This window comes from Hypanus sabinus, chromosome 6, assembly GCF_030144855.1.
Source record: "Hypanus sabinus isolate sHypSab1 chromosome 6, sHypSab1.hap1, whole genome shotgun sequence".
In the NCBI taxonomy this organism is placed as follows: Eukaryota; Metazoa; Chordata; class Chondrichthyes; order Myliobatiformes; family Dasyatidae; genus Hypanus; species Hypanus sabinus.
Window position 1 is genome coordinate 139527599 of NC_082711.1, and position 25459 is coordinate 139553057.

General features: G+C 43.6%; 1 protein-coding gene across 4 annotated transcripts in view; it reads right to left on the reverse strand.

Moving 5' to 3' along the window:
- The window catches only part of clip2 (CAP-GLY domain containing linker protein 2), a 173276-nt gene that overhangs the window by 109124 nt on the left and 38693 nt on the right, over positions 1-25459 (reverse strand). The window contains exon 1 of one of the 4 annotated variants that reach the window (XM_059973060.1): positions 13093-13288. The exons of the other annotated variants lie outside the window; for them this stretch is intronic. Within the exon in view, the coding sequence (XP_059829043.1) occupies positions 13093-13126 (34 nt within the window). The 5' untranslated portion in view covers positions 13127-13288. Of the gene's footprint in view, positions 1-13092; positions 13289-25459 lie in introns of those variants that run through there. 4 annotated transcript variants of the gene reach the window in all.

A 25459-nucleotide genomic window follows, 5' to 3' on the forward strand; every position in this document is an offset into this window, starting at 1 on the left:
GGCAAGATCTCAAATAATGATGAGTCAGAGTACAGTGAAGAGGTAGAGACACGGTGTCATGACCACGACCTTTCCTTCAATATCAGCAAAACAAAAGAGCTAGTTAATGACTTCAGGAAGTGGGGGGGGGGGGGTACACATGTTCCTGCTTACATCAGTAGTGCTGAAATAAGGAAGTTTGAGTGCATCACGTTCATCACCAGTAGCTTGTCCTGACCCCAACGCTTACACGCCATGGCCAAGAAAACCCACCAATGCCTCTAATTCTTTAGGAGTGTAAAGAAATTTGGCATGTTTCCTTTGATCCTCACCAAATTTTATCAATGCGCCACGGAAAGGTTTCTATCTGGATGCATCACGGCTTTGAATGGTAGCTGCTCTGGTCATATCCACAAGAGATTGCAGAGTTGTGGACACATCGTGGAAAGCAGCCTTCCTTCTAGAGACTTTGCCTTCTCACTGCATAACCAAAGAGCCCCACCCATCTTAGACATTCTCTCCTCTCTTCCTTTACATAGGCAGAAGATGCAAAAACCTGAAAGCACATACCAGCAGGACAGCTTCTATTCTCTGACATCAGTCTACCTCACAGTGACCTTGCACCTCAGTGTCTACCTGCACTGCCTTCCTCTGTATCTATTCTGCCTTATGCTACTGTTTTACCCTCAACTACCTGAATGAACTGTTGTAATGGATTAATCTGTAGGAATGGTATGGAAGACAAGATTTTCACTGTACCTCAGTACACGTGACAATAATAAACCAATTTACTGATGTGGCCTTGCAATTCCTCAATGTACTGTTCTTGGGTAACTTAGACTCCAGAAGTCAATACAAACATTTAAGTATCAAAATTAGATCTGTATGATTTCATCTACAAATCGCATATGAGAGGAGTTTTATCGAGTTTAGATTATGCAGCCATCATTTTTGTCAAAATCCATTGGGAAATTGGTTTGCATATCAATTACACATCTTACCGTACTCGTGAGTCATTACCAAGATGGAAGGTTAATTGATTACTGTAAATTAACCCTCAGTGTAAGTAAGGTGGTGATGAATCGGGAGACTGAAAATCTGGTCGAGTGGTGCCACAACAACCTCCCATTCATCATCAGAAAACCAGATCTAATTATCGACTACAGTAGAGAGAAGCAGGAGGTCCATGAGCAGGGTTGTATGGAAGACCGGCAGATGCCCAAGCTGCAAGTCTCCCCTCTCCATACCAGCAATGTTGTCCAAGGGAAGGGCAAGGGCGGATACAGCTTGGCACCGGAGTCGTCGCAGAGCAATGTGTGGTTAAGTGCCTTGCTCAAGGATACAACACACTGCCTTAGCTGAGGCTTGAACTAGCGACCTTCAGATCACTAGACCAACGCCTTAACCACTTGGCCACGTGCCAACACTTTGAGAGTGACTCACAATCTCCATCAATCACTCAAAAGAAAAGTGGAGTGCATCTCTTCCTCAAAGTTTTATGTTTTCTTATCATAAGATGGTATTTGGCTGGTTGACGATCACACTCTCTAACTATTTCTCTCTAACCTATTTCAAGTCAGGTAACGTCAAAATCAAGTTTACTGATCTGTGCCCAAGTGCAGCGAGGTACAGGTACAATGAAAACCTTGCTCGCAGCAGCATCACTGGCACGTAGATTCAGACAGTGCACAGAACACAAATTATACAAGGTAGTGAAGAAAATGCCTGTGCAAAACAAGTCATTAATGCTAAAAAATCCAGTCAGAAACAAGTCCACGGTAGTACCAGAGGTGGACTGTGTGTTCTGTTGCTAAGGAGGGTTAAGGTTTTGCAGATTGGTAAAGAAGCCGATAGTCACTCCTGTAGATACACACCCCTGTAGCACTCTTTCAGCATTACTTGCAGGAGGGCTGCCCCCCCCCCCCCCGGGCTAAAGGGTCTACCACTGGAAGTTGCCTCAGAATATTTACAGTCGGCCCTCCTTATCCGCCTGGGATTGTTCCGAGACCCACCCCCCCCCCCCCCATGGATACCAAAAAACGCGGATGCTAAAGTCCCTTATTTAACCTGTCTTAGTGCGGTGGATCTTAGGACCCAGTGGAATCCCAGACCTTATTTAACCTGTCTCAGTGCAGTGGACATTAGGACCCAGCGGCAGAGATCTGAATCCGCAGTGTTTCTGTTCACAAAAATAATCACGATAACAATTGAAAATAAGGTGGGAGTAATAAAGCGATCGGAAAGAGGTGAAATGCCATCGGCCACTGGAAAAGCATTAGGCTGCAGTCAGTCAACGATTGGAACAATTTTAAAGGATAAAGTGCAAAAGTCCCTGCCCCGATGAAAGCTACGATTATTACTAAGCAATGCGGTGGTTTAATTATTGAAATACGTATGTTTCATAAGCGTTTTAAATGCATAGAAAGGTAAAATATGTACTATATACACTAAGAAAAACGTTTGACTAACTGACGCTAAATATTACTGAATGTACCTGTTCCGACTTCAAATCCAACTTAAAGAGGGACTCAGGAACGGAACTGATTCATAACCCAGAGACTGCCTGTACTTTTAAGTCATTTCTAGATTACTTATAATGCCTAATACAATGTAAATGCTATGTAAATAGTTGTTATACTGTATTGTTTAGGGAATAATGACAAAAAAAAGTCTGTATATGCTCAAACAAGGAGTGCTGGAGAGAGAACTTCCAGGTTTTCCTGATCCGCGGATAAGGAGGGCCGACCGTATTTATTTATCTATCTATCTAACTGAATTCATATTTTTTTTATTTTTAGATACAGCTTGGAACAGGCCCTTCGAGCCCAAACATCCAGCAACCCACCAATTTGACCCTAGCCTAATCACAGGATGATTTACAATGACCAATTAACCTGCTAACCAATGCGACTTTGGGCTGTGGGAGGAAACCAGAGCACCTGGAGGAAACCCATGTGATCACGGGGAGAACGTACAAACACCTTACAGATGGCGCTGCAATTGAAGTGTGGAACCCCCCCACCGCCAAGCTATAATAGCATCGAGCTAACTGCTATGCTACCATGGCACCAAAATAACACACTTACCTATTGCTCAGGCCATCCCACCCCATCCTGGTCATAACACTGGCTCTCAATGACCACAGAGCTTTTACTGAACCCTTTTCTCTCCCATTGATTTACCCTCTGAACCTGTCTTTCACATTAAATGATGAACTGCCTGACAACAATCTGTCACTATCACCCAGCAGCCTCCCCAGTTACACCCTCATCGGCCTCCCCTGACCAATACAACTACTGATCTCCAAAGTTCACCCGAACGTTCTACTGACCTCCTTATTGTGATGTTGGGTTGGCCCTTCACCTCTCACACAGTTGATAGTGATCTCTCCGTGACACTAACCGCCATGCCTGTCCCGATTTCCCCATCCTCTCCTGACCTCCAGCACTCCCTATTCCCTCTCACTCTCCGCCAACCCTCCAGCCACATCCTCAGACAACGTACACCTACCATCCCGGGATGTGCAAAAGGAGAGCTCTTCTCCTCGGAAGGCCTGGTGGCACTCGAGCAAGACAGTTGCTGCAAAGAATCAAGTGTGGTGGAATCATGTGGCTAGCTCACCAAACACAGTCAAAATCCAGCCCTTAGGCCTCTGATACAGTACGAGAGCTAGCCACTCACTCATCAAGTCCATGATTAGAGTACGCAGTCCCATTGGTCCCAAGGCAGAAGCCAAGAAATTAAACTGGAGAGCATGCCAGGAAAAATTTTGTTAAGCAAAATACCTGCTTTGCATCACCTTATCTTTCTTTGCTGGAGCAACACTTTCTAGCCTAGGAGACTTACAAAGCAGATATCCAAGATAGAGTTATAATCCTTAAAGCCACAATACGCAATGGGCCTCCTTTATTTGGACAACTGCAGGTTAGCATTTGCACGAAGTTCCATGAAGCAAGGAGGTGACATACTGGTTCTTTTCGCTAGAAGGTCCTGAGAAGTCTCTTCTCCCTGTAGATTAAATACAGACCAGTAGCTGTGTACTTCCTGTTAGGACCATAGAACCATAGAACATTACAGCACAGAAACAGGCCTTTTGGCCCTTTTTGGCTGTGCCGAACCATTTTTCTGCCTAGTCCCACTGACCTGCACCTGGGCCATATCCCTCCAAACCCCTCTCATCCATGTACCTGTCCCAAGTTTTTCTTAAATGTCAAAAGTGAGCCAGTATTCACCACTTCATCTGGCAGCTCATTCCACACTCCCACCACTCTCTGCGTGAAGAAGCCCTCCCCAATATCCCTTTAAACTTTTCCCCCTTCACCCTTAACCCATGACCTCTGGTTTTTTTTCTCCCCTCGCCTCAGTGGAAAAAGCCTGCTTGCAATCACTCTATCTATACCCATCATAATTTTATATACCTCTATCAAATCACCCTCATTCTCCTACACTCCAGGGAATAAAGTCCTAACCTATTCAACCTTTCTCTGTAACTCAGTTTCTCAAGTCCCAGCAACATCCTTATAAATCTTCTCCGCACTCTTTCAATCTTATTAATATCCTTCTTTAATTAGGTGACCAAAACTGCACACAATAGTCCAAATTCAGTCTAACCAATGTCTTATACAACCTCACCATTACATTCCAACTCTTATACTCAATACTTTGATTTATAAAGGCCAATGTACCAAAAGCTCTCTTTATGACCCTATCTACTTGTGACACCACTTTTAGGGAATTATGCATCTGTACTCCCAGATCCCTCTGTTCTACTGCACTCCTCAGTGTCTTACCACTTACCTTGCATGTTCTACCTTGGTTTGACCTTCCGAAGTGCAATACCTCACACTTGTCTGTATTAAACTCCACCTGCCATTTTTCAGCCCATTCCTCCAACTGGTTCAAATCCCTCTGCAAGCTTTGAAAACCTTCCTCACTGTCCACTACACCTCCAATCTTTGTATCACTGTTGTAAAGCGACATCCCAGTATCCAACCACAAAGACACTTATTTGCATCTGTTGGCTGCTCACCCTATTCAGGATATGAACCAGTCTCTAGAGCCAGTAATTAGTGACTGAAATAAACACCTTCAGGCCCAGGGGACAACTTCATGTGTCATTAATTATAATCACTGAAGCAGCACCTTTGCTATTCAAGGTTTATGTCACAAAATTCACTGCTTCTGAAAGCCCAGAATACCCGAAAAATGCAATAACCTAGAAGGATAGCAACTTTTTGACGCTTGTGGAATGGAAGAGGAAAATCTCCCAACATTCTCATCATACTTTGACATCGAGGTAAGTGATATTTAACGTATTTGGATCTCATTAGTGCATGTGCGTGGGTAGAACGGGAACAAGGTCAATCACCTTCCACAGATCATTGGTCTACTGAAGCCCAAATGGTCCATAACAAGCCACTCACTGCTTACTCAATGAAAACAATTAGGCTGTAAAATTACTAAAGAACTACTGTCTGTGGAAACACCACAGGATTAACACCAGCATAAGCGGTATTTCCTTATGGTACATTGGGGGAATGTGTCCATATAACTCCAGAGCTGTACCGCTGTGTATGACAGCTGCATTTCACATCTCATCCCTACTGAAGTATTATAGGTGGCACTGGAGTGGATCTGAGTAATTTCCTCAGCAAATGCATTGCCAAAATTAAAATAGCAAAGTGTATATGACAGTCCAGAGAGTTTGCCCAAACTGTAAACAGTTATTAGGGAGGTGGAGTAAATCAAACAAAAAAAGGCCATCACTTCTATAGCTATGTTTCTGTCCAACTAAACCAACTCATATATTCATGTGAAGTCCATATCATGTTATGTCTACTTTATTCAAATCTCTAAATGTCTCTTAAATGTAGCAATTGTATCTGATTCCACCATGTCCTCTCACATCAGGTTCCAGATAGCAGTCACTCGTATCCCCTTAGATCCCCTTTAAACCTCCTCTCTTACTTCTTGTCTTTGACATGGAATAAAGTTTCTGACTAATCACTTTGTCTACAATTCTCATTATTTTACATACCAGGTCATATCTCAGTCTCCTTCACTCTGGTCTCTCCAACCCCTCCCCATAACCAAAGTCCTGATGAACCTCCTTTGCGCTATTCTCCAGTGCAAACACATCCTTCCTAACGTGCGGAGATCAGAACTGCACACAATAATCCAAGTCTCATCCTTGGATGACAAACTCCAAGTTTGTAAAGTTACAACATAAAATCCAAAATTTTACATTCAATGTCCTCACCTAAGAAGGCAAGTACGTCACACACTTTCTCCACCACCCTATCAATCTGCCACTTTCAGAGAACCATGGACTTGAACCTCAAGGTTCCTTTGTTCATCAACATTCCCTAGTGCCCAATCAGTTATTGTATCTGTCCTACCCCTATCAGACTTCCCAAAGCTCATCACCTCACACAGGTTGGGATTAAACTTCATCTTCCAACATTCCGTCCGGTTTTTCATCTGGTCCAGACTTGCACAAACTTTCTCCCTATCCACAATGCCACCAACTGATTAATTGTAATTCCTACATTTACAGAATATATATCACAAGCAAGAAGAATGCTAGCCGCAATCACAACTGGTTGCAGAGATGCACCCTTGCAACTCAACCCTCTGCCTCCTATCACCAAGCCAAATTTATCTTGTTCATTACCTTGTTCACGTTTAGACCCCATGTTATTTACCCTTTTGGGCCAGTCTACATGAATCAGAATCAGGTTTATTATCACCGGCATGTGGCGTGAAATTTGTTAACTTAGCAGCAGCAGTTCAATGCGGTACATAATCTAGCAGAGAGAAAAAAATAAAACATAATAATAAATAAAGAAGTAAATCAATTATGTATATTGAATAGATTTTAAAACATGCAAAAACAGAAATACTGTATATTAAAAAATAAGTGAGGTAGTGTCCAAGGGTTCAATGTCCATTTAGGAATCAGATGGCTGAGGGGAAGAAGCTGTTCCTGAATTGCTGAGTGGGATGTGTGATCTTGTCAAATGCCTTACTGAAGTCCATATAAACATGTCTACTATCCTGTCTTTATTGGTCCTCTTAGCTTCCTCCTTAAAATAAATTCAATCAAATTAGTGAAGCAAAATTCCATTCCATCAAGCCATGCTGACTGTTATGTTTTGTAACTTCAAACCATTAAACTAATTCAAACATAGACAGAGGAGTTCCAAACAACCGAGTCTAACTAACATATCATATGGTGTCATGATGATGTATGCAATTAACATCTTTACATATAACCCAAATTTAATTATTTAAATGAACAAGCATGCTTAATCAACCAATATGTATTCAAAATAATTCAAATATTATTGAAATATTGAACACACAACACTGCCTATCCCTGACTATTTTCTGCTTTTCTCTGTGTGTGTGTGTGTGTGTGTGTGTGTGTGTGTGTGTGTGTGTGTGTGTATGTGTGTGTGTGTGTGTGTGTGTGTATGTGTGTGTGTGTGTGTGTGTGTGTGTGTGTGTGTGTGTGTGTGTGTGTGTGTATGTGTGTGTGTGTGAAAACCCCATCCCATAGAATTTTCTCCAATTCTCCAATAATTTCATTGCCTATGACATTACACTCTCCAGCCTGTAGTTAATTGGCTTATCCTGGCTGTTCTTTTTAAATAATGAATGAAGCCTCCCCAGTCTTCTTGTACTTCATCTGTGACTAATGAAGATGCCAGAGCCCCAGCTATCTACTCGCTTGCTTCCCATAGCATCCTGGAATGTATGTCATCTCACCCTGGGGGTGTATCTGCCCATATCTAACACCTACACCTTCTTAATACTGATATGCTACAGCCTATCACTCCCTGCACTCACACTATTTCAAGTCCTTTTCCTTGGTGAATTCAGATGAGAAATACTTATTTAAGACTTGTCTATATTCCCTGGCACCACACATGGATTACCCATTTGGTGCTGAAGGAGAACACTTTTCCCCTCTTGCTCCTCATATACTAATGTAACATCGTGGAATTTGTAAGCGTGTGTTTTACACAATGGTCAAAGCAGAGGCACTTTATTGTCTACCTGCTCTGTACTTTCTCATCACGGTAACCAATTTCCCTCAGGATCAATAAAGTATGTCTGTCTGTCTGTAACACTACAACATGTTCTGCATTCTTTCCCTAGTACTACCTCGATATGCTTATGTTTTTCAAAACATTTGTTTGGATAGGATGTAAACTAAGTTTTTCCACTGCTTCTTATTACATATGACAATAATAAACTAATTCCAATTACAGCCACACCCCATACTCCCATCAACACTTTCCAGCTAACAGTTTAGTAACTTCCCATTGAACAGAACACAAGAATTCAAACATAATTGGACGAATAGGCCATTGACCTCACAAGCCTGCCCTGCTAATCAATATGATTATAACTGATCTACATTGGCCTCAACCACTATTGCCCAAACTTTCAAAGTTGACCTACCTTGACCTTAATGATCACAACACTCTGAAGTAAGGAATTTCAGAGACTCACTGAAGTTCATCATTTAAACTATATATACGTCACCATATACAACAGTCCCAGGATTCATTTTCTTGCAGGCATACTCAATAAATCGAAACAGAACAACCATAATAGAATCAATGAAAGACCGCATCAACTTGGGTGTTCAACCAATGTGCAAAAACTGTGTGAATACAAAAAGAAAGAAATTGAGAATATGAGATGGGCAGTCCTTGAAAGTGAGTTCATAGGTTGTGGGAACATTTTAATGATGGGGCAATTGAAGTTGAGTAAAGCTATCTCCTTTAGTTCAAAAGTCTGATGATTGAGGAGCAATAACTGTTCCTGAACCTAGTGACATGAGTCCTGAGCTTCCTGTACCACCTTCCTGGAGACAGCAGTGAGAAGAGAGCACGGCCTGGGTGATGGATGCCATTTTTCTGTGACAGCACTTTGTGCAGGTGTGCTCAATGACAGGGAGGACTTTAGCTGTGATGGACTGGACCATATCTACTACTTTTTGTAGGAATTTCCATTCAAGGGCATTGATGTTTCCATACTGGGCTGTGATGCAGCCAGTCAATATACTCCACTCCACATGGATTTTTCAGTCAGATGTTGAGAGACAACCTAGTAGAAGTTCATAAAACTACAAGAGGCACAGACAGGGTAGATAGTTAGGGTAGAAATGTAAGCTAAGCTGAGAGAGGAATTTAGTTTTTGTGCACACAGAAAATGGTAGGTGCCTGGAGCATACAGCAGAAACAATAACATTTATACAAGCACATGAGCAGGCAGGAAAGAGGAATATAGATCTTTTATAGTTTAATATAGGCAACGTGGCCCAAAGGGCCAGTTATGGGTCGCAATCCTCTTGTATCTGACACACACAGCAGGAGTAAAATATCTGGGAACCTGAACTTCCCCGACAATCTTCCCCAAAATGATTCTTCATATGACATGAAAGTGAAGATTAAGAAACGCTGAAGGAAAGGAATGCAGATGGGGAGGGGGAAATTAAAATGAGAAAAAAACATAGCTTAAAAAGAAAAAGATAAGGGAATCAATTAGTTGTTTGGGGATTACTGAGCAGAACGTGGCTGGAAAGAGCAGTGCATTGAAAGGAATTACTGTATCAATCAACAATGTCAAATCAAGAAGAATTGATTTCACCTTGCAAATCAAGGAGAAAGCAACAGCTTGAATTGGTCATGGTCATGGTCAAAGCTGAATTGTCACATTTCAGAAAGATTTGCCAAAACAAGTTTTGGCCTGGGCCTCCTCGTGGCAAAATTCTGTTGCTCACAAGGCATAAAAGAAAAAGCCTTTCATCAGCATGACTCTGGTGGGGCGGGGCGGGGGTTGTAGTGGAGACACAGATTGCAGAGCGGGCAGGGGCAGGGGCAGGGGCTCGGAAAGGAGCAGGAGCAGGGGCAGAGGCTGCAGTAAAGAGAGACTTGGGCTGACCAGCTGCAATACAGAAGGTCCACTGGATCATCTCCAGGAGGAGGATAGGTAAAGACTGGTATCTGATTTCATTATTTCATTTAACTAGTGTAGATCAGAGTGGGCTGTCTGCATTTTTTACTTTTAAGAAAGTCTTAATTCTTTACAACTTTAAACTTTTCCTCCTTTACCCTTAACCAATGACCTCTGTTTTTTTTTTCTCCCCTAGCCCCAGTGGAAAAAGCCTGCTTGCATTCACTCTATTTATACCCTTCATAATTTTATATACCTCTATCAAATCTTCCCCCATTCTTCTACGCTCCAGGGAATAAAGTCCTAACCTATTCAACCTTTCTCTGTAACTCAGTTTCTCAAGTCCCGGCAACATCCTAGTAAACCTTCTCTGCACTCTGCACTCTTTCAACCTTATTAATATACTTCATCTAATTTGGTGACCAAATAAGATTTTTTTCTAAATAAGAATTTGATGCCTTGTCATTCCCTTCACTCTCCATGGAGTGTTGCAGAACTGCCTTCCTGACCACTGGATCCCACTGTAGATCTCATCCACCCAGACCGCCAGAGCTGACCTTGCATGGCAGGCGGGTGTCCCCACCAGACACTCAGCTGCCACCTGTGGCTCCGAGTAGCCGTTTGAATGCAACAGCAGCTGCACCTGGTACACTGCTTTGAGATGCGGGCTAAACCAGGTGCGTGCAGTCGGCAGCCTCAACCCCTGTGAGATAGGACCAATAAATATACACAATAGCGTAGATTGATTGTACGTCGATGAAATGGCACTAATAGAGTCTGTACATAAGGTGACTCTGACAGGAAATGATAAAGTAATGGTGGTTAGTGGGTGGGGAAGGTATCTGTTTTTGAATCTGGTGGGAGTGGGACAAAAAGTTCATGAGCAGGGAAGTTGGATCCTCCGTGATATTGCTGTCCTTTATCCAGATGTCCTTGGCGTTGGGTAAGCTGGTGCTGGCAGTGCATTGGGCAGTCTGACTACCTAACGATATAGGTAGCATCCTGAACAAGGATTTCCATCTAGAATCATTCATCGGCCCTCCACCCATATCCATTTATTTTCCCACTTCCACCCTCTGCCCTCCTCTTACATCAACAATAGGATCCTCAGCTCCTCAACTTCCTTTGCATCAAGCACTACATAGTTCGAAAGTGCCCACCACTTTAATCCTCTGTCCCACTCCGGGCATCCTGTCAGTGGTCTCCTGCAAGGCCCATTACAAACTCAAAGAAGAGCATCTTGTCCTTTATCCAGACCTACCTCAGCTTTCCAGACTGGTTATCAATTTTTCAATAATTTGCTTCCTTTGGCTGTATCAGAACTGATCAAGTTTGTCTGCGATATTGACTCCATTTCACTGCTTTTCACTGACTACATCCCGCCCCGCTATCTGCAGCCATACTTTTCCTATTAGGGCCGGAGGATCAAACTCTAGGAAAGAAAGTAACTATCAAGGAGGAGCTGGAGGGGAGCTTGCAAAGTATTAGCCCCAATGGATCACATTGAGGATCACTGTTGAGGTTCTGTTTGCCTGACTTGACATTAAGAAAAAAGAGTAAAGCAGTGTCTCATTTTACGCCGCACACACAGTTTCACTCAGGATTTCCATCGTTGTTAAATCTACTGATGTTTGCTTCAAGCTTGGGTCACCACATCTGGAAGTTCTGGCTGGCAGACTACAGCCCGTGACTCATTTCAGCTCAGCCGTGCACAACAGCACACATCGCATGGGCTGCCATCTCCCTTCACCTCTGCTGCAAGAAAAAGGCTGCATTTTTGTTGACAGACCCTGCTTACACCAAAACCACTCTTGAACTGCAGGAGTAGTGCCCTGGACACCAGGTTTCTCAGAGAAGCAGAAGTCCAGCTGTGCTGAAACAACTGAACACGTCACACCCTGCACATCAGCTAAGCTGAACAAGCCTCTAAAAATAGCCTTGCATTGCATGATGCTACAGTTTAGACCTTCAATCCCCTCCTCGGTAACCAAGGCAACCTTGTGGAAGGATCATCCAAGTCAGTGAATTGGTTCGTATTATTTTGGGAATGACTAACACAAGAAAACAGTAGCTTCAGTAAATATTTCTCTCTAGAGGAATCCCAAAGCTGTTTCCATTTCTCCTGCAATATGAGATCTCATTCAATTCTTCCAAAAGCCAGTCACTGGCCGACTTATAAATTACTTCACCATTTCCTGTGTAGTCACATATGGTGACAATAAAAGTCGCATCTGTAGGTTAATTCTCCCACTCTGCACTTCAGTGGAAAACTTCTCATTGAACAAAGCTGCAGAGACCAAGGCGAACTCAATAAGAAGCAAACTCACAGAAACAAAGCCACCGTTCACAAGGTTTGGATCTGATTTATCGATGACCAGCTTCTGCCTTTACATTTCAGAGAACCATACAACAGTACAACACAGGAACAGGCCATTCAGCCCACAATGTTGTGCTGAACCAGCTGAAAAGCAAATCAGAACCACCCCAACACTAATCCCTCCATCTTCCTTACATCCGTGTGCCTATCCAAATGCCTCTTAAAAGCCTCTAATGTATTTGCCTCGACCATCACACCAGGCAGAGTATTCCAAGCATGCACAACTCTGAGTAAAAGACTTACCCCTGTCACCTTCAATGGATGCCCTCTAGCATTTCAACCCTGGGAAACAGATACTCTCTATCCACTCTGTCTATGCCTTTCATTGTCTTGTAAACCTCTATCAGATCTCCCCTCAGCCTCCGGCACCCCTGAGGAAACAACCCACGATTAACCAGCCTCTCGTGATTAGGATGCATTTCCTGTGATAATCTAATTTCAATTACCAACGATAGCTCTCACTTCTGGTATCAAAGTATTGAATGGATATGGACTCACAGACAGAGCAACCAACCAACATTCATGTGTATTTTATCATCAGCATTCACTGAATTAACAGTGAGAGTGGGGAAAATCCACGTGGACTTCCTGCTTAAACCAGTGTTACGGAGCTCTGCCAGAAGCCCGAAGATCAGCCCGTGCATAAACCTTGAGACATGGTCCATTTATCTTTATCCACACACCTGACTGCACAATCCCCCGCCTCACCCTCACTCTGAATGGGCTCAGTTCTGCCCCCAGTGGCAGAGTCAAGGTCCACAACCTACCTTTCAGAAACTGCATGTTGAGAAATCTCTCCATCGTGCTGTTAGGCTGCTGTCTGCAACCAGTTCTTAACTATTCCCAACTGGATCTATTCAGGAGCAGGATTTAATTTTAACTCCAACAGTCAAAACACTAAAATAAGCCCGTTCAGTGCTAGGCTGTAATTTTATATCAGAACCCAAGATTCCACAAGAGTAAGCCATTTCCTTTTCAGATTCTTGTGCCTTGCGTCATTTGGAACTTGTTCAACCGTACAAACAAAGTATGTGGGGGAAGGGGATTTGCTTCCTTTTGCTGCCTGACAAATTAAAAACCAAGGAGCAAGCTTTGAGCCAGGAGCATCGGCTGAATGAAGATCGTATCATCAATGTGGAGCTCCGACACTGATTATATTTTTCTTTACACAGTTACCCACCACTTCCACTCACTGTACCGACAAGCCCACAACAACCCCCAACATCACGTGACAGGTTCCCACCCCACCCCATCCTAAAATGTCATCCCAACTTCAGCCATCCTCTCCCTCAACCCAAACCAGCAACCCTATCCCATCCATCGCTTACCCACAACTAGCTGCCCCCACACCATCACTCATGCTATCCCACCAACCTGTCTCCTGCATTCACCTCCTTCCCCTCGCTACCTCATCCTCCTGCTCTCTAGCCCTGTCCCCTCCCTCCTCTAACCTCCTACCCTCATCCTGCTGCCTTTGCCCTTCCCCTTCCGCCTCCACCTCCCTTATCCACCATCTCCAATCCAATCACTCCCCACCCCTTTCCTTCCTACATTCCCCAACCCCTCTGACTCCACTACCTGGTCCACCATCTCTGTTCCCTTCCCCCTTACCCCCCACCCTACCCCACCACCTCTATCCCCTCCCTCCGCTACCTGCCACCTCCGTCCCATCCATTCCCCACCCCTTTCCTTCCTACATTCCCCAGACCCTCTGCCTCCACCTCCTACCCCACCATCTCTGTTCCCTTCCCCCTCGCCCCTGCACCCTATCTCACCACCTCCGCCCCTCCCTCCCCCACCTGCCACCTCCGTCCCATCCACTCCCCCCCTTTCCTTCCTACATTCCTCAACACAACTCCAACCTACTCTACTCCAACCTCTGTATTCCCTCTCTCCTCCACCCTGCCACTTTCATCCCGTCCCCCTACCCTCCCACCCTGCCATTTTGTGCCCTCTCCAAACCCCCAAGACATACATACATGCCTCCCCCCACCCAACACACACACACACACACACACACACACACACACACACACACACACACACACACACACACACACACACACACACACACACACACACACACACACACACACACACACACCATCTGTTATCCCCTAAATTAGATCCCAGACCAGGACATCTCAGTTATTAACTCACTGAGAGGAGACTTAGTAAACTCTGAGACTAGAAGTTTGGACCAAGGCCCATTAATCATTTCCTGGCCTCATTTCATATTAGCCCTTACCGTAAGAAAAACTAAGCAACGTTTATCATCTTGGACTTGACCAGAGCTAGCTGCATCCATTTGACTAAGTTAACCAATTCTTTTGTATTCAACTGTTTACATGATCTTGACCTGACTGCTCTCTAAGGCTTGGGAACTGCACAATATACTGCTTGCTAAGTAATTGAAGGCTGCTTATTGAACATGTCATCTGATTGTGGGACCATTGAACGCATCAGGCACCAACAGCTCATTGAGGTCAGTAACAGCTGTACTGCTCACACAGAGTAAAGGTCAGGACCTGATACACTTAAGGCTGCATTCTCTTCAAGGAGAAACTCCAATCATTCCATCTGTGTAGATTATCGCTGAGTACTCAAGTTATGTCAAAGGTATGAAGCAAGAAATACATGGTTTGCCTCCACGCTGATTTATCAGCAAAGGCCTTTTGCAGGTACAAAGGGGGTGATGTTAAGATTGCCTGGGTAAAATGAACTGACACAGTACAAAACTCATTTTGCATTTCATCCATACAGATCATTTCAACAGTGCATTGAGGTTGTACAGGGGAAAACAGTAACAGAATGCAGAATTTATTTATTTATCTATCTATTTATTTATTCAGATAACAGCATCGAATGAGCCCTTCCGGCCCTTCAAGCCAGGCCTCCCAGCAGTCCCCGATTTAGCCCTAGCCTAATCACGGGACAATTTACAATGACCCGTGATTTACAACCTCCCAATGTCCTTGGACTGTGAGAGGAAACCAGAGCACTTGGAGGAAACCCATGCAGTCACGGGGAGAACGCACAAACTCCCCTGCAAGCAGTGGTGGGAACTGAACCCGGGTCGCCTGCACTGTAACGCATTGTGCTAACCACTACTCTACTGTGTCACAGAGAGTGTCCAGAGCAGGTAGACAATGAGGCACAAGGCCTGAGTGAGGTAGAATTTGAGGTCAACAGTCCATCCTATCGTACTAGGGGACCATTCAATTATGGCAGGATAGAGCCTGGGATATCATCTTGGGAAAGAGGTCCTTCCGAACTCTTCCTTCTAGTCCAGATAGATGGCACCACCAACAAAGGTTAGATACCTTACACAAAACCTTTGATGAAGTTATTGTTGGTGCTGTGTCCAACTTGGCCATTTTTGCCAGTGGAAGTAAACTTATTGACCCGCTAGTGGAAACCTGGAATCAAACCAATACAGATACGGTAATCACTGTCCATGGTTACTGAGACACTGCAATGGGGCCAGCAATCAGAAAGACCTTCCCTTGTAAATCTCTGCTCTCGTGGCTTCTGGGTCATGAGATACAATGGACCCAGATGCAGACCTATCGGGAAGGGGTACAACAGCAGTGAAGCGCTGAGGATTCAAGAGCAGCTGTTTGAGGAAGCAAGGGAACAACTGTCATTGCATTCAAACGTGGAATGTGATTCCATCCTCGTCCACAAAGTGAACAAGAGGCCAGGCATTTGTAAGTGACTGGTTTCATGCTACACTGCTTTTGAACTAGGGATAAGGCCAAAGCACACTGCCCAACTTGACTTGGTGGTAACTCCCTACTCAACTGGGTGGGAGAAAGTCGGGAGAACTTCAGATTGTCATCATGTCAAACACTATCCCATCCTCCTGAGAATGGTGTGTTTATAATGGTGATTTTCCTGTTGCCTAGCCTCAAAATGGGCCACTTTGTTATTATAATTAAATAAAGCTCCTGCATTATAATTGGGGGCAATGTAAATTCACCTCATGAAAACCCAGCGGCTGAACTCAAGGTACTAGGCATTCTCTGGCCGACAGAAAGACTTTGGTTTACCTCTCCTACAACCAATTGAATGAAAAAACAATTACGATTGAAATTAGAAACAATCAGATGCACGTCACCTCTGGAAGGGTCTGAAGGCCATTATTTCCTACAAGGCAAAACTGAGCATTATGAATGGCTGTAATGCTTCACCCCCAGATGAGCTCAATGCCTTTGATGCATGCTTTGAAAGGGAGAATAAAACTACACCTGTGCAAATTCCTGCAGCATCTGGTGACCCTGTGATATCTGTCTCAGAGGCCAACAACAGAACATCTTTCAAGAGGGCCTATTCCACGGCGTATCTGGTAGGGCTCCAAAAACCTGTGCCAACTGACTGGCTGGAGTGTTCAAGAACGCCTTCAATCTCTCACTGCTGCAGTTGAAGGTTCTCACTTGCTTCAAGAGGGTGACAATCATACCAGTGTTCAGGAAAAGCAAGGTGAGCTGCCTCAATGACTATTGTCCAGTTGCAATCACATCTACTGTGATGAAGTGCTTGAAAGCTTGGTCATGGTCAGAATCAACTCCTGCCTTAGCAAGGACCTGAGCTCACTGCAATTTGCCTATTGCCACAATAGGTCTATGGCACTTGCAATCTCCCTGGCTCTCCATTCAGCCTTGGGTCACCCACCTCAGGCTGCTATTTATTGACTACACCATCGTACCCTCAGTTCTAATCAACAAGTTCCAAACCTTGTGCCTCTGTACCTCCCTCTGCAACTGGATCCTTGACTTCCTGACCAGGAGACCACAGTCAGTGTGGATCAGAAATAACATCTCCTCGTTGACAATCAACTTCGGTGTACCTCAGCACTTAGCCCACTGCTCTACTCTCCCTACACCTATGACTGTGTGGCTAGGCACAGCTCAAATGCCATCTATAAATTTGCTGAATTTGTTGGCAGAATTTCAGATGGTGACGAGGAGGCGTACAAGAGCGAGATAGATCAGCTGGTTGAGTGGAGCCATAACAAGTCAAGTTTATTGTCATTTAACTACATAAATCTATATAACCATATAATGTATTTAGAAATGATACAGTGTTTGTCCAAACCAGGGTGTAAAGCATAATAACCTTGCACTTAATCTTGCCAAAACATCAGTAAGACCACAGAATTGATTGTGGACTTTAAGAAGGGGAAGTCAGAGGAAGACACCAGTCTTCATCAAGAGATCAGCAGTGGACAGGGTGAGCAGCTTAAAATTCCTGGGAGGCAACATCTTTGAAGATCTGCCCTGGGTCCAACATATCGATACAGGTACAAAGAAGCCACGGCAACGGCATCATTTCATTAGGAGTTGAGAAGATTTGATATCTCACCAGAGACTCCTGCAAATGCCTGCAGGTACACCATGGCGAGCATTCTGACTGGCTGCATCACCACCTGGTGTGGAGGGGCCACTGCACAGGATCGGAAAAAGCTGCAGAAAGTTATAAACTTGGCCAGCTCCATCATGGGCACTAGCCTCCTCAGCATCAAGGACACTTTCAAAATGCAATACCTCAAGAAGGCGGCATCCATCATTAAGGACCTCCCATCATGCTCTTCTCATTGCTGCCATCAGGGAGGAGGTACAGGAGCCTGAAGACACACACTCAACATTTCAGGAACAGCTTCTTCTCCTCTGCCATCAGGGAGGAGATACAGGAGCCTGAAGACACACACTCAACATTTCAGGAACAGCTTCTTCCCCTCTGCCATCAGGGAGGAGGTACAGGAGCCTGAAGACACACATTCAACATTTCAGGAACAGCTTCTTCCCCTCTCACATCAGGGAGGAGGTACAGGAGCCTGAAGACACACACTCAACATTTCAGGAACAGCTTCTTTCCCTTTGCCACCAGATTTCTGAATGGACAATGAAATCCTGAACTCTACCTCACTGTTTCTTTTGCTCTCTTTTTGCACTACCTAATTTATATATACTTCTTATTATAAGTTTTTTTATTATCATTTATTGCAAGTACTGCTGCCGCAAAATAAGAAATGTCATGTCATATGCCAGTGATATTGAACCTGATTCTGGTATCTCTCACTCAAAACACCCCCAATCCCTCCCTCCCTTTCCCCCACACTCCACTGCCCCACCTCCCAACCAAGTGCCAGAGATGATCTCTCTGGGCTTTCTAGCCGCAACCTCCTGTCACTGGTTTTCCCATCTCATGCAGTCGTAACGGAACAGGTCCTCCAGCCCACTGTCTCTGCTGTTTTATTTTCCTCGTATTCCCATCAAGTTTCCCTCCGATTCTACCACTCACACCACAGGCAATTACAAACATCTTTGGACGTAGAAGGAAACCGGAGCACCACGTGGGTGGAAACTCCCCACACTGGAGATCCAGATGGAACCTGGCCTGCTGGAGCTATGAGGCAGCAGATTTATTAGCTGAGTCACCGTGCCTTTCATTCTGGCCAGCTGGACTTCAACAGGACCTTGTATTCCTGGCCCTTTTGTTCATTCTCCAAGTTACCGTGATCCAGGCCAGGTTTGGGCAAGAACCTAAAACCCATTCTAATTGGCCTGTAGGCAAGAGGGAGCTGAAATGCCTGAGGAACATGGGATTGCACAGACCATGTCTGTTCCATTCCTGGTGTTAGGGTCAAGGATCTCTTGGAGTGACTGTAGAACACATTGGAGTAGGGAAGTGAACATTCTGTCATTATGGTACATGTTAAGAGAAATTATATAGAAATGAATAATGTCTTACACACTGGGAGTTGGAGGTAAATTATCATTTGGTAATCTCAGGATTACTCCCAGTGCAAGACCATAAGATTAATGAGCAAACACGAGAGATTTGAGCAGAACTAGGCCAACTGACCCATCGAGTCTGCTCCACCATTTCATCATGGTAGATCCATTTTCTCTCTGAGCCCTAATCTCCTGCCTTCCCTCCATATCCTTTCATGTCCTGAATAATCAAGAATTGATTAACCTCTGCCTTATATATATCCAATGATGTGGCCTCCACAGCCACTTGAAGCAACGAATCCCACATATTCAGTACCCCTAACAAAAGAACTTTCCTCCTCATATCTGTTCTAAATCGACATCCCTCTATTCTGAGGTTGTGTTCTCTGGTCTTAGACTCACCCACCAGAGGAAACATCCTCTCTGAATCTACTCAATCGAGGCCTTTCATTATTCAATGGGTTTCAATGAGACTCCCCCCGCCCCCATTCTTCTGAATTCCAACAAATGCAGGCTTCAGACATTAAACACTCCTCATATAATAAGCCTTTCAATCCCAGAATCGTTTTCATGAACCGTTTTTGAACCCTCTCCAATGTAAGCACATCCTTTCTTAGATAAGGGGCCCAAAACTGCTCACAATGCTCCAAGTGAGGCCTCACCAGTGCCTTTTAAAGCCTTAGCATTACATCCTGGCAAGAGCAGAAATAGGAAGGTATATTTGATTAATATGTGGCAGGGGAGTGGGGAATGGAGGAGGTAAATTCAAATTCCTGGGACTTTGGGGCGGGATGTAGAGAGAACTGAGACCAGATGGGTTACAGCCAAGCAGATCAGGGCTAAAGTCTGCAAGTGGGTGTTTGTTCATGTGCTCAGGATGATGCGAGGGGTGGGGAGAACTTGAGCGAGGAGGCTGAAGAGGAGGAAGCAAGGAGAGAAATAAATCAGTCAGGGAAGAAGTCAAATTCAAACTGCAAAAACAATTTTAAGCATAAGGGGTCATAGTGCAAAAAAAAACACAAGTTAAGAGGGCTAATAAGGACAAAAAGACTAGTCTAACTGCATTGTGTCCTCATACACTGTACATTTGTAATAAGGCAGATGCTGCCTGGATGGGGAGCATGCCTTATGAGAGTAGGTTGAGTGTACTTGGCCTTTTCTCCTTGGAGCGTCGGAGGATGAGAAGTGACCTGATAGAGGTGTAGAAGATGATGAGAGGCATTGATCGTGTGGATAGTCAGAGGCTTTTTCCCAGGGCTGAAATGGTTAACACAAGGGGGCATAGTTTTAAGGTGCTTGAAAATAGATACCGAGGGGATGTCAGGTGTAAGTTATTCACACAGAGAGTGGTGGGTGCGTGGAATGCACTGTCAGCGGTGGTGGTGGAAACAGATACCATAGGGTATTTTAAGAGACTCTTAAATAGGTAGATGGAGCTTAGAAAAATAGAAGGCCATGTGGTAGGGTAATTCTAGGCAGTCTCTAGAGCAGCTTACATGGTCGGCACAACATTGTGGGCCAAAGGGCCTGTAATGTGCTGTAGATTTCTATGTTCTATAAACTAACGGTACAAATACGAGCTAAACAGTCTTTCCACAGAGATCCATAAATCAAGCTGAAGGTTTGCTGACCAACTTAACATCAATACTATAGAATATGAACATAAGAAGCTGGGAGCAGGATGGACCTGCCCTAGGCCCTGTGCCTGTTCCCTACAGCCCTCTTCCTTCAAGAACAGAACTTCTCTGGGACAAAGAGCTTCACTACGCTCTCAGGGGAAGAAGTCTTGTGTACCTCAGTCATGTATTAATCCAATATATCTTCCCATTTCTGCTCTTACTATTATGTGCAGTGGGAGAAATCCTGAGATTACTATTGATAAATGTGCCTTATCTTGGAACTGTGTCTCATAGTTTAAGATTCTTCTACCAGTAGAAACAGTCAATTTCCCTCTCATATATCTTATGTTTCAGTTAGACCACACCCCCCCCATTTTCCTGAACTTCAAAGAATATAGATATATTTTTTTCTTGTTATAGGACAATTTCTTGCTATAGGATCACTTAACTTACCAATATTATGTTCTGGAGTTTTAATTTCATCATTGTAACATGCTCCCCCATTATTTACTTTGACAAAACTTTGATCTCTTAAATATCCGTATTATAAGAACATAAGAAATAAGAGCAGGAGTAGGCCATCTGGCCCATCGAGCCTGCTCTACCATTCAATAAGATCATGGCTGATCTGGCCATGGACTCATCTCCACCTACCTGCCTTTTCCCCATAACCCTTAATTCCCCTACTATGCAAAAATCTATCCAACCTTGTCTTAAATATATTTACTGAGGTAGCCCCCACTGCTCATTGAGCAGAGAATTCCACAGATTCACCGCTCTCTGGGACAAGCAGTTCCTCCTTATCTCCATCCTAAATCTACTCCCTTGAATCCTGAGGCTATGCCCCATAGTTCTAGTCTCACCTATTGGCTGCAAACAATTGTGGCTTTGTAGTCAACACTCCTTTAAGAATTGTGTCATTTGATGAATGTCTCTCCAGCATAGAACAAAACGTATACAAGATTCTAGAGACTATCTGTGATAAGCACTTGACATGGTGAAAGGTCTCGGCCTGAAGCGTCAACTGTTTACTCTTTTCCATTGATGCTGCCTGGCCTGCTGAGTTCCTCCAGCATTTTGTGTGTTGCAAAGCCCATGACAAGCCTCATTTGGGGGTCCTCTTGCAAAGAACATTGTTAGAGCACACTCTATGCTGGCAATGAGGATGGGGTGATGGAGAAACACGACCATCAGTACGTTAAATATGGAGAGTAACCATGTGCTTGAAAAGCTCATGATTAGTAATGACAAGCCTGAAGTGCAGATGATGAAGAACATGAAGCAGATAGAAAGCCAAGTCCAATACCATTGAAAGGTGGAGGACTGGACTAGATGGCTCAAGCCAAGTATGTCACAATAAATGCATTTTCTACATAGAGGGAAAAGGTAAAAAACCAGAATGAAATTGTATGCGATTGCAAAATAGTGACTGTCAACGTATAAAGAGGTTTGGATATTATGGGATGTTGCCAAACTTATTGTCCATTTAACACCACAACAGCAAAACACAAAACATTGCACCCATGAACACTATTTTTTAAAATTTCTATTTTTTGCACTACTTATTTAATTTAACTATTTAACATATATCTACCTATTGTAGATCAGTTTTTTCTCTGTATTATTCTCTATTATTCTGCATTGCATTGTACTGATGCTGCAAAGACGACAAATTTCACGACAAATTCTGGTGATTTTAAACCTGCTTCTGATTCTGATTCTAAATACAATGTCATTGGAATTGCAGAGAATTATAAGTTTGGAACCCATAACTGGAAGAACAGGAGAAACAATTAGTCCTTTCTCTAATCGTTTTTAAAAGTACGTTGTAGTTTTGCCACTTTAGTGTATTCTTGGGATCACATGTTGTGAGACAGGTCCATGGCTTACCGTCCATGTTACAAAACACACATCAAACGTTCAAATGAAACACAAGATGGCAATATCCATACAAAAATAAATGAATTTCAGGCCGCATATTCGTGCAACTACTGGAAATGGCTATCAGCAGGGACAATAGCAGGAACTCCTTCCGAGTCCAGGTCATGTGAATGGGTGTGATGTGAAAAGAGAGTTTGGCAGGAAGCCCCACTATTATTGCAGTGGAAGTCAATTAATGCAAGTGCATTAGTTCAGAGCAGTAAGACTTTTTAAGTATTGGCAACAAGGACACAGCCTCTGCACTTAGGGCAGGGAGGTCAATAGTATCCCAACAATTAGAATAAACCTCCAAGAGGACCACAACCTTGTTGTGGTTTAGAGGGCTTACGTGTCTCAATGACCCAGAGAGGTAAGTTGGCTGGAGTCAGGGCTTTGTGCTTTGGCTCTTGGTAGGGTCACCCATGCCAAACAGGTCAAAGGGTGGAGGCCAGACTAAGGGTGGTCCACCTGTCCTCCAGGTTCAGGGATTCAGCTCAAAGCTAACAATCCTGACTGGTAAAACAAAACTGTTTCAGAAACAACAATGAAGAATCCTTCTACATTTGAGTGTGATGATATTCCTGAGTCTCCACCCGGGGCTTGCATGACTGACAGCAGTGAAAACTGAGAGGAAGCTACTGATATGATGAAGGAAGACCTGAGGTGGAGGATCTTCATTGCTGCCTTAAACGCCAATGCGTAACGGGCAGTAAGTAATTAGAATAAAGCCCAGACAAGAACACAGCAACAGATGATCAATACAGACAGTGTAATTTCCAGAGGATATAAACTACTAATGGTGATTCGAAAGAAATGGTTTCCAAATTAAAGGTTAATGTTCAAGTCATGAATATAAACATTGACACACCCCTGACTGTTTCATCGTGGAAAATCGCACAATCTGAGGTTAAATTCGATGCCAGTAGCAAGAAACACAGTCAGTTTGAGAACATTCTTTGACAAGCCCCTGGGAGGTAAAGGGGACCAAGCTCATGTGTATCAAACCAAATATACAAAGATTAAATTTGTAAATACAGGTTGAGTACCCCTTATCTGAAATGCTTGGGAATGTTTCAGATTATGGATTTTTTTGGATTTTGGAATATATAGCAAGAGAGTTTGGGGTTGCTATCATTTCCAACTGAGTTGATGTAACAGTCTTTGTTTTACCCTTATTCATTACACATATGTACTGATGCAGCTGTTCAGTGTGTTAGATTTTCATCAGCAATGATCTTCGAGATCTCATGAATGAGCTTTTCGGCTGCTTCCAGATCAGCAGATGCTTTATCACAAATCTTTGAAAATGTCATGCCTTCCCTTCTCTTAAATTTCTGCAGCCAGCCTGCAGAAAATTCACAATTACCTTTAATTTTCGGTTTGTCATGATAGATCTTTGCTTGTTTCATGATCAGCATACTGTTAAGCAGTGTATGTCCACTGTAAAGCTGACGAATGTGTATCTTTCAATACACATCCGAGATCTTCCTTTTTCAGCTTTATGTATTATTTTTCTATTTTTCATTAACTTCTGTTCATCACATATGTGAGGCCACTTCTCAGAGCTGTCTGTAGTATGCAGAGACTTGCAAATCGCCTGGGAACCTTCCCAGCACCTTGTGGAATCTTCCACTTGTGACGTCATGTCAGCGTTGAAAGAAATTTTGGATTTTGGAATTAAGGATAAGAAACTGCATTGTAAAAGAAGGCCCATGTCATATGTGCTGAAACCCCCAGTATAAGTGGTAAAGAAACGGGAATAGAAAGGGTACTACCCATCACAGTGAATGGGTGGCAGCTACCATGTTGTAAACAAGGTATGTAATACCTTCCAGCTCTGCACAGATTATAACTTGGACCTTAACAGATTCACGAATGATGAAGAATACTTCTGCCTCCATCTCATGATTGGTATACCACATTGGCAAGAAAACACTTCTTCACCATGTTAGTTCCATCCCTTGCCTATGTCCAGCTCCACATTAACGAAGAAGGCCAACAGTATCTTACAATTAATATCCACAAGATTTGTCCTCCATTACCAAGTAATTGTACGGAGTGAAATTCTCACCTAAAATATTCCAAGCAATTATGAATAAGATGCTGCATTGACTCTGTCAACATTCAGAGGTGGTGCCCATTTGCAGACTTGAAGCGTCCCAAAGACTTCATCGACCTAACATCAAACTTAAAAAAAAATAAAACTGTGTCTTTCCAAAGGAAGTGACTTATTTAGGTCAATGAGTGGATATGAATGCGCTACAGCCGGTAAGAGAAAGCTGAGGTCATTGTCAGAGCCAGAAAGCCTCAGCTGACCGCAGAGCTCCCGGGATACTTCTCCGATATGGTCCAGAACTGTAGCAGAGTTCAACCAAACTTTGACCATTGTGTTGATTCCACCATCTATTAAAGAGGAAGGATGGGTAAGACCCCATGGTCTGTTAAATAGAAGCCTCAGAAGTGAATGATTTTATTCTAATGGAATACCGCACCAACTATGTCAAAACCTTTTTGAAATATTTATAATTCTAGGACTGAGGAAGTGATCATCCATGTTATGGACTACTGAAGCTCAAAACCTAAACGTCAGGTATACTGTACTTAACAAAAAGTGGAAAACCACTACATTCGGGTAGAGGCGTTGGCAAATACACTTGGAGATGCAACATTTTACCAGCTTTTTTGGGGAAGACAGTTCACAGCAGTTCCAAAGCACAAACTTCTGTTAACCATTCTCAGGCTGCAATGCGCTATCCCTACAACAACATCAAGGAAGCAGAGGTGAGCTATCTAAGTTTCACAATAAAACTGCATTTTGTATGGAGCATCCAAGAAAATGCGTGACTATCTAGACTACC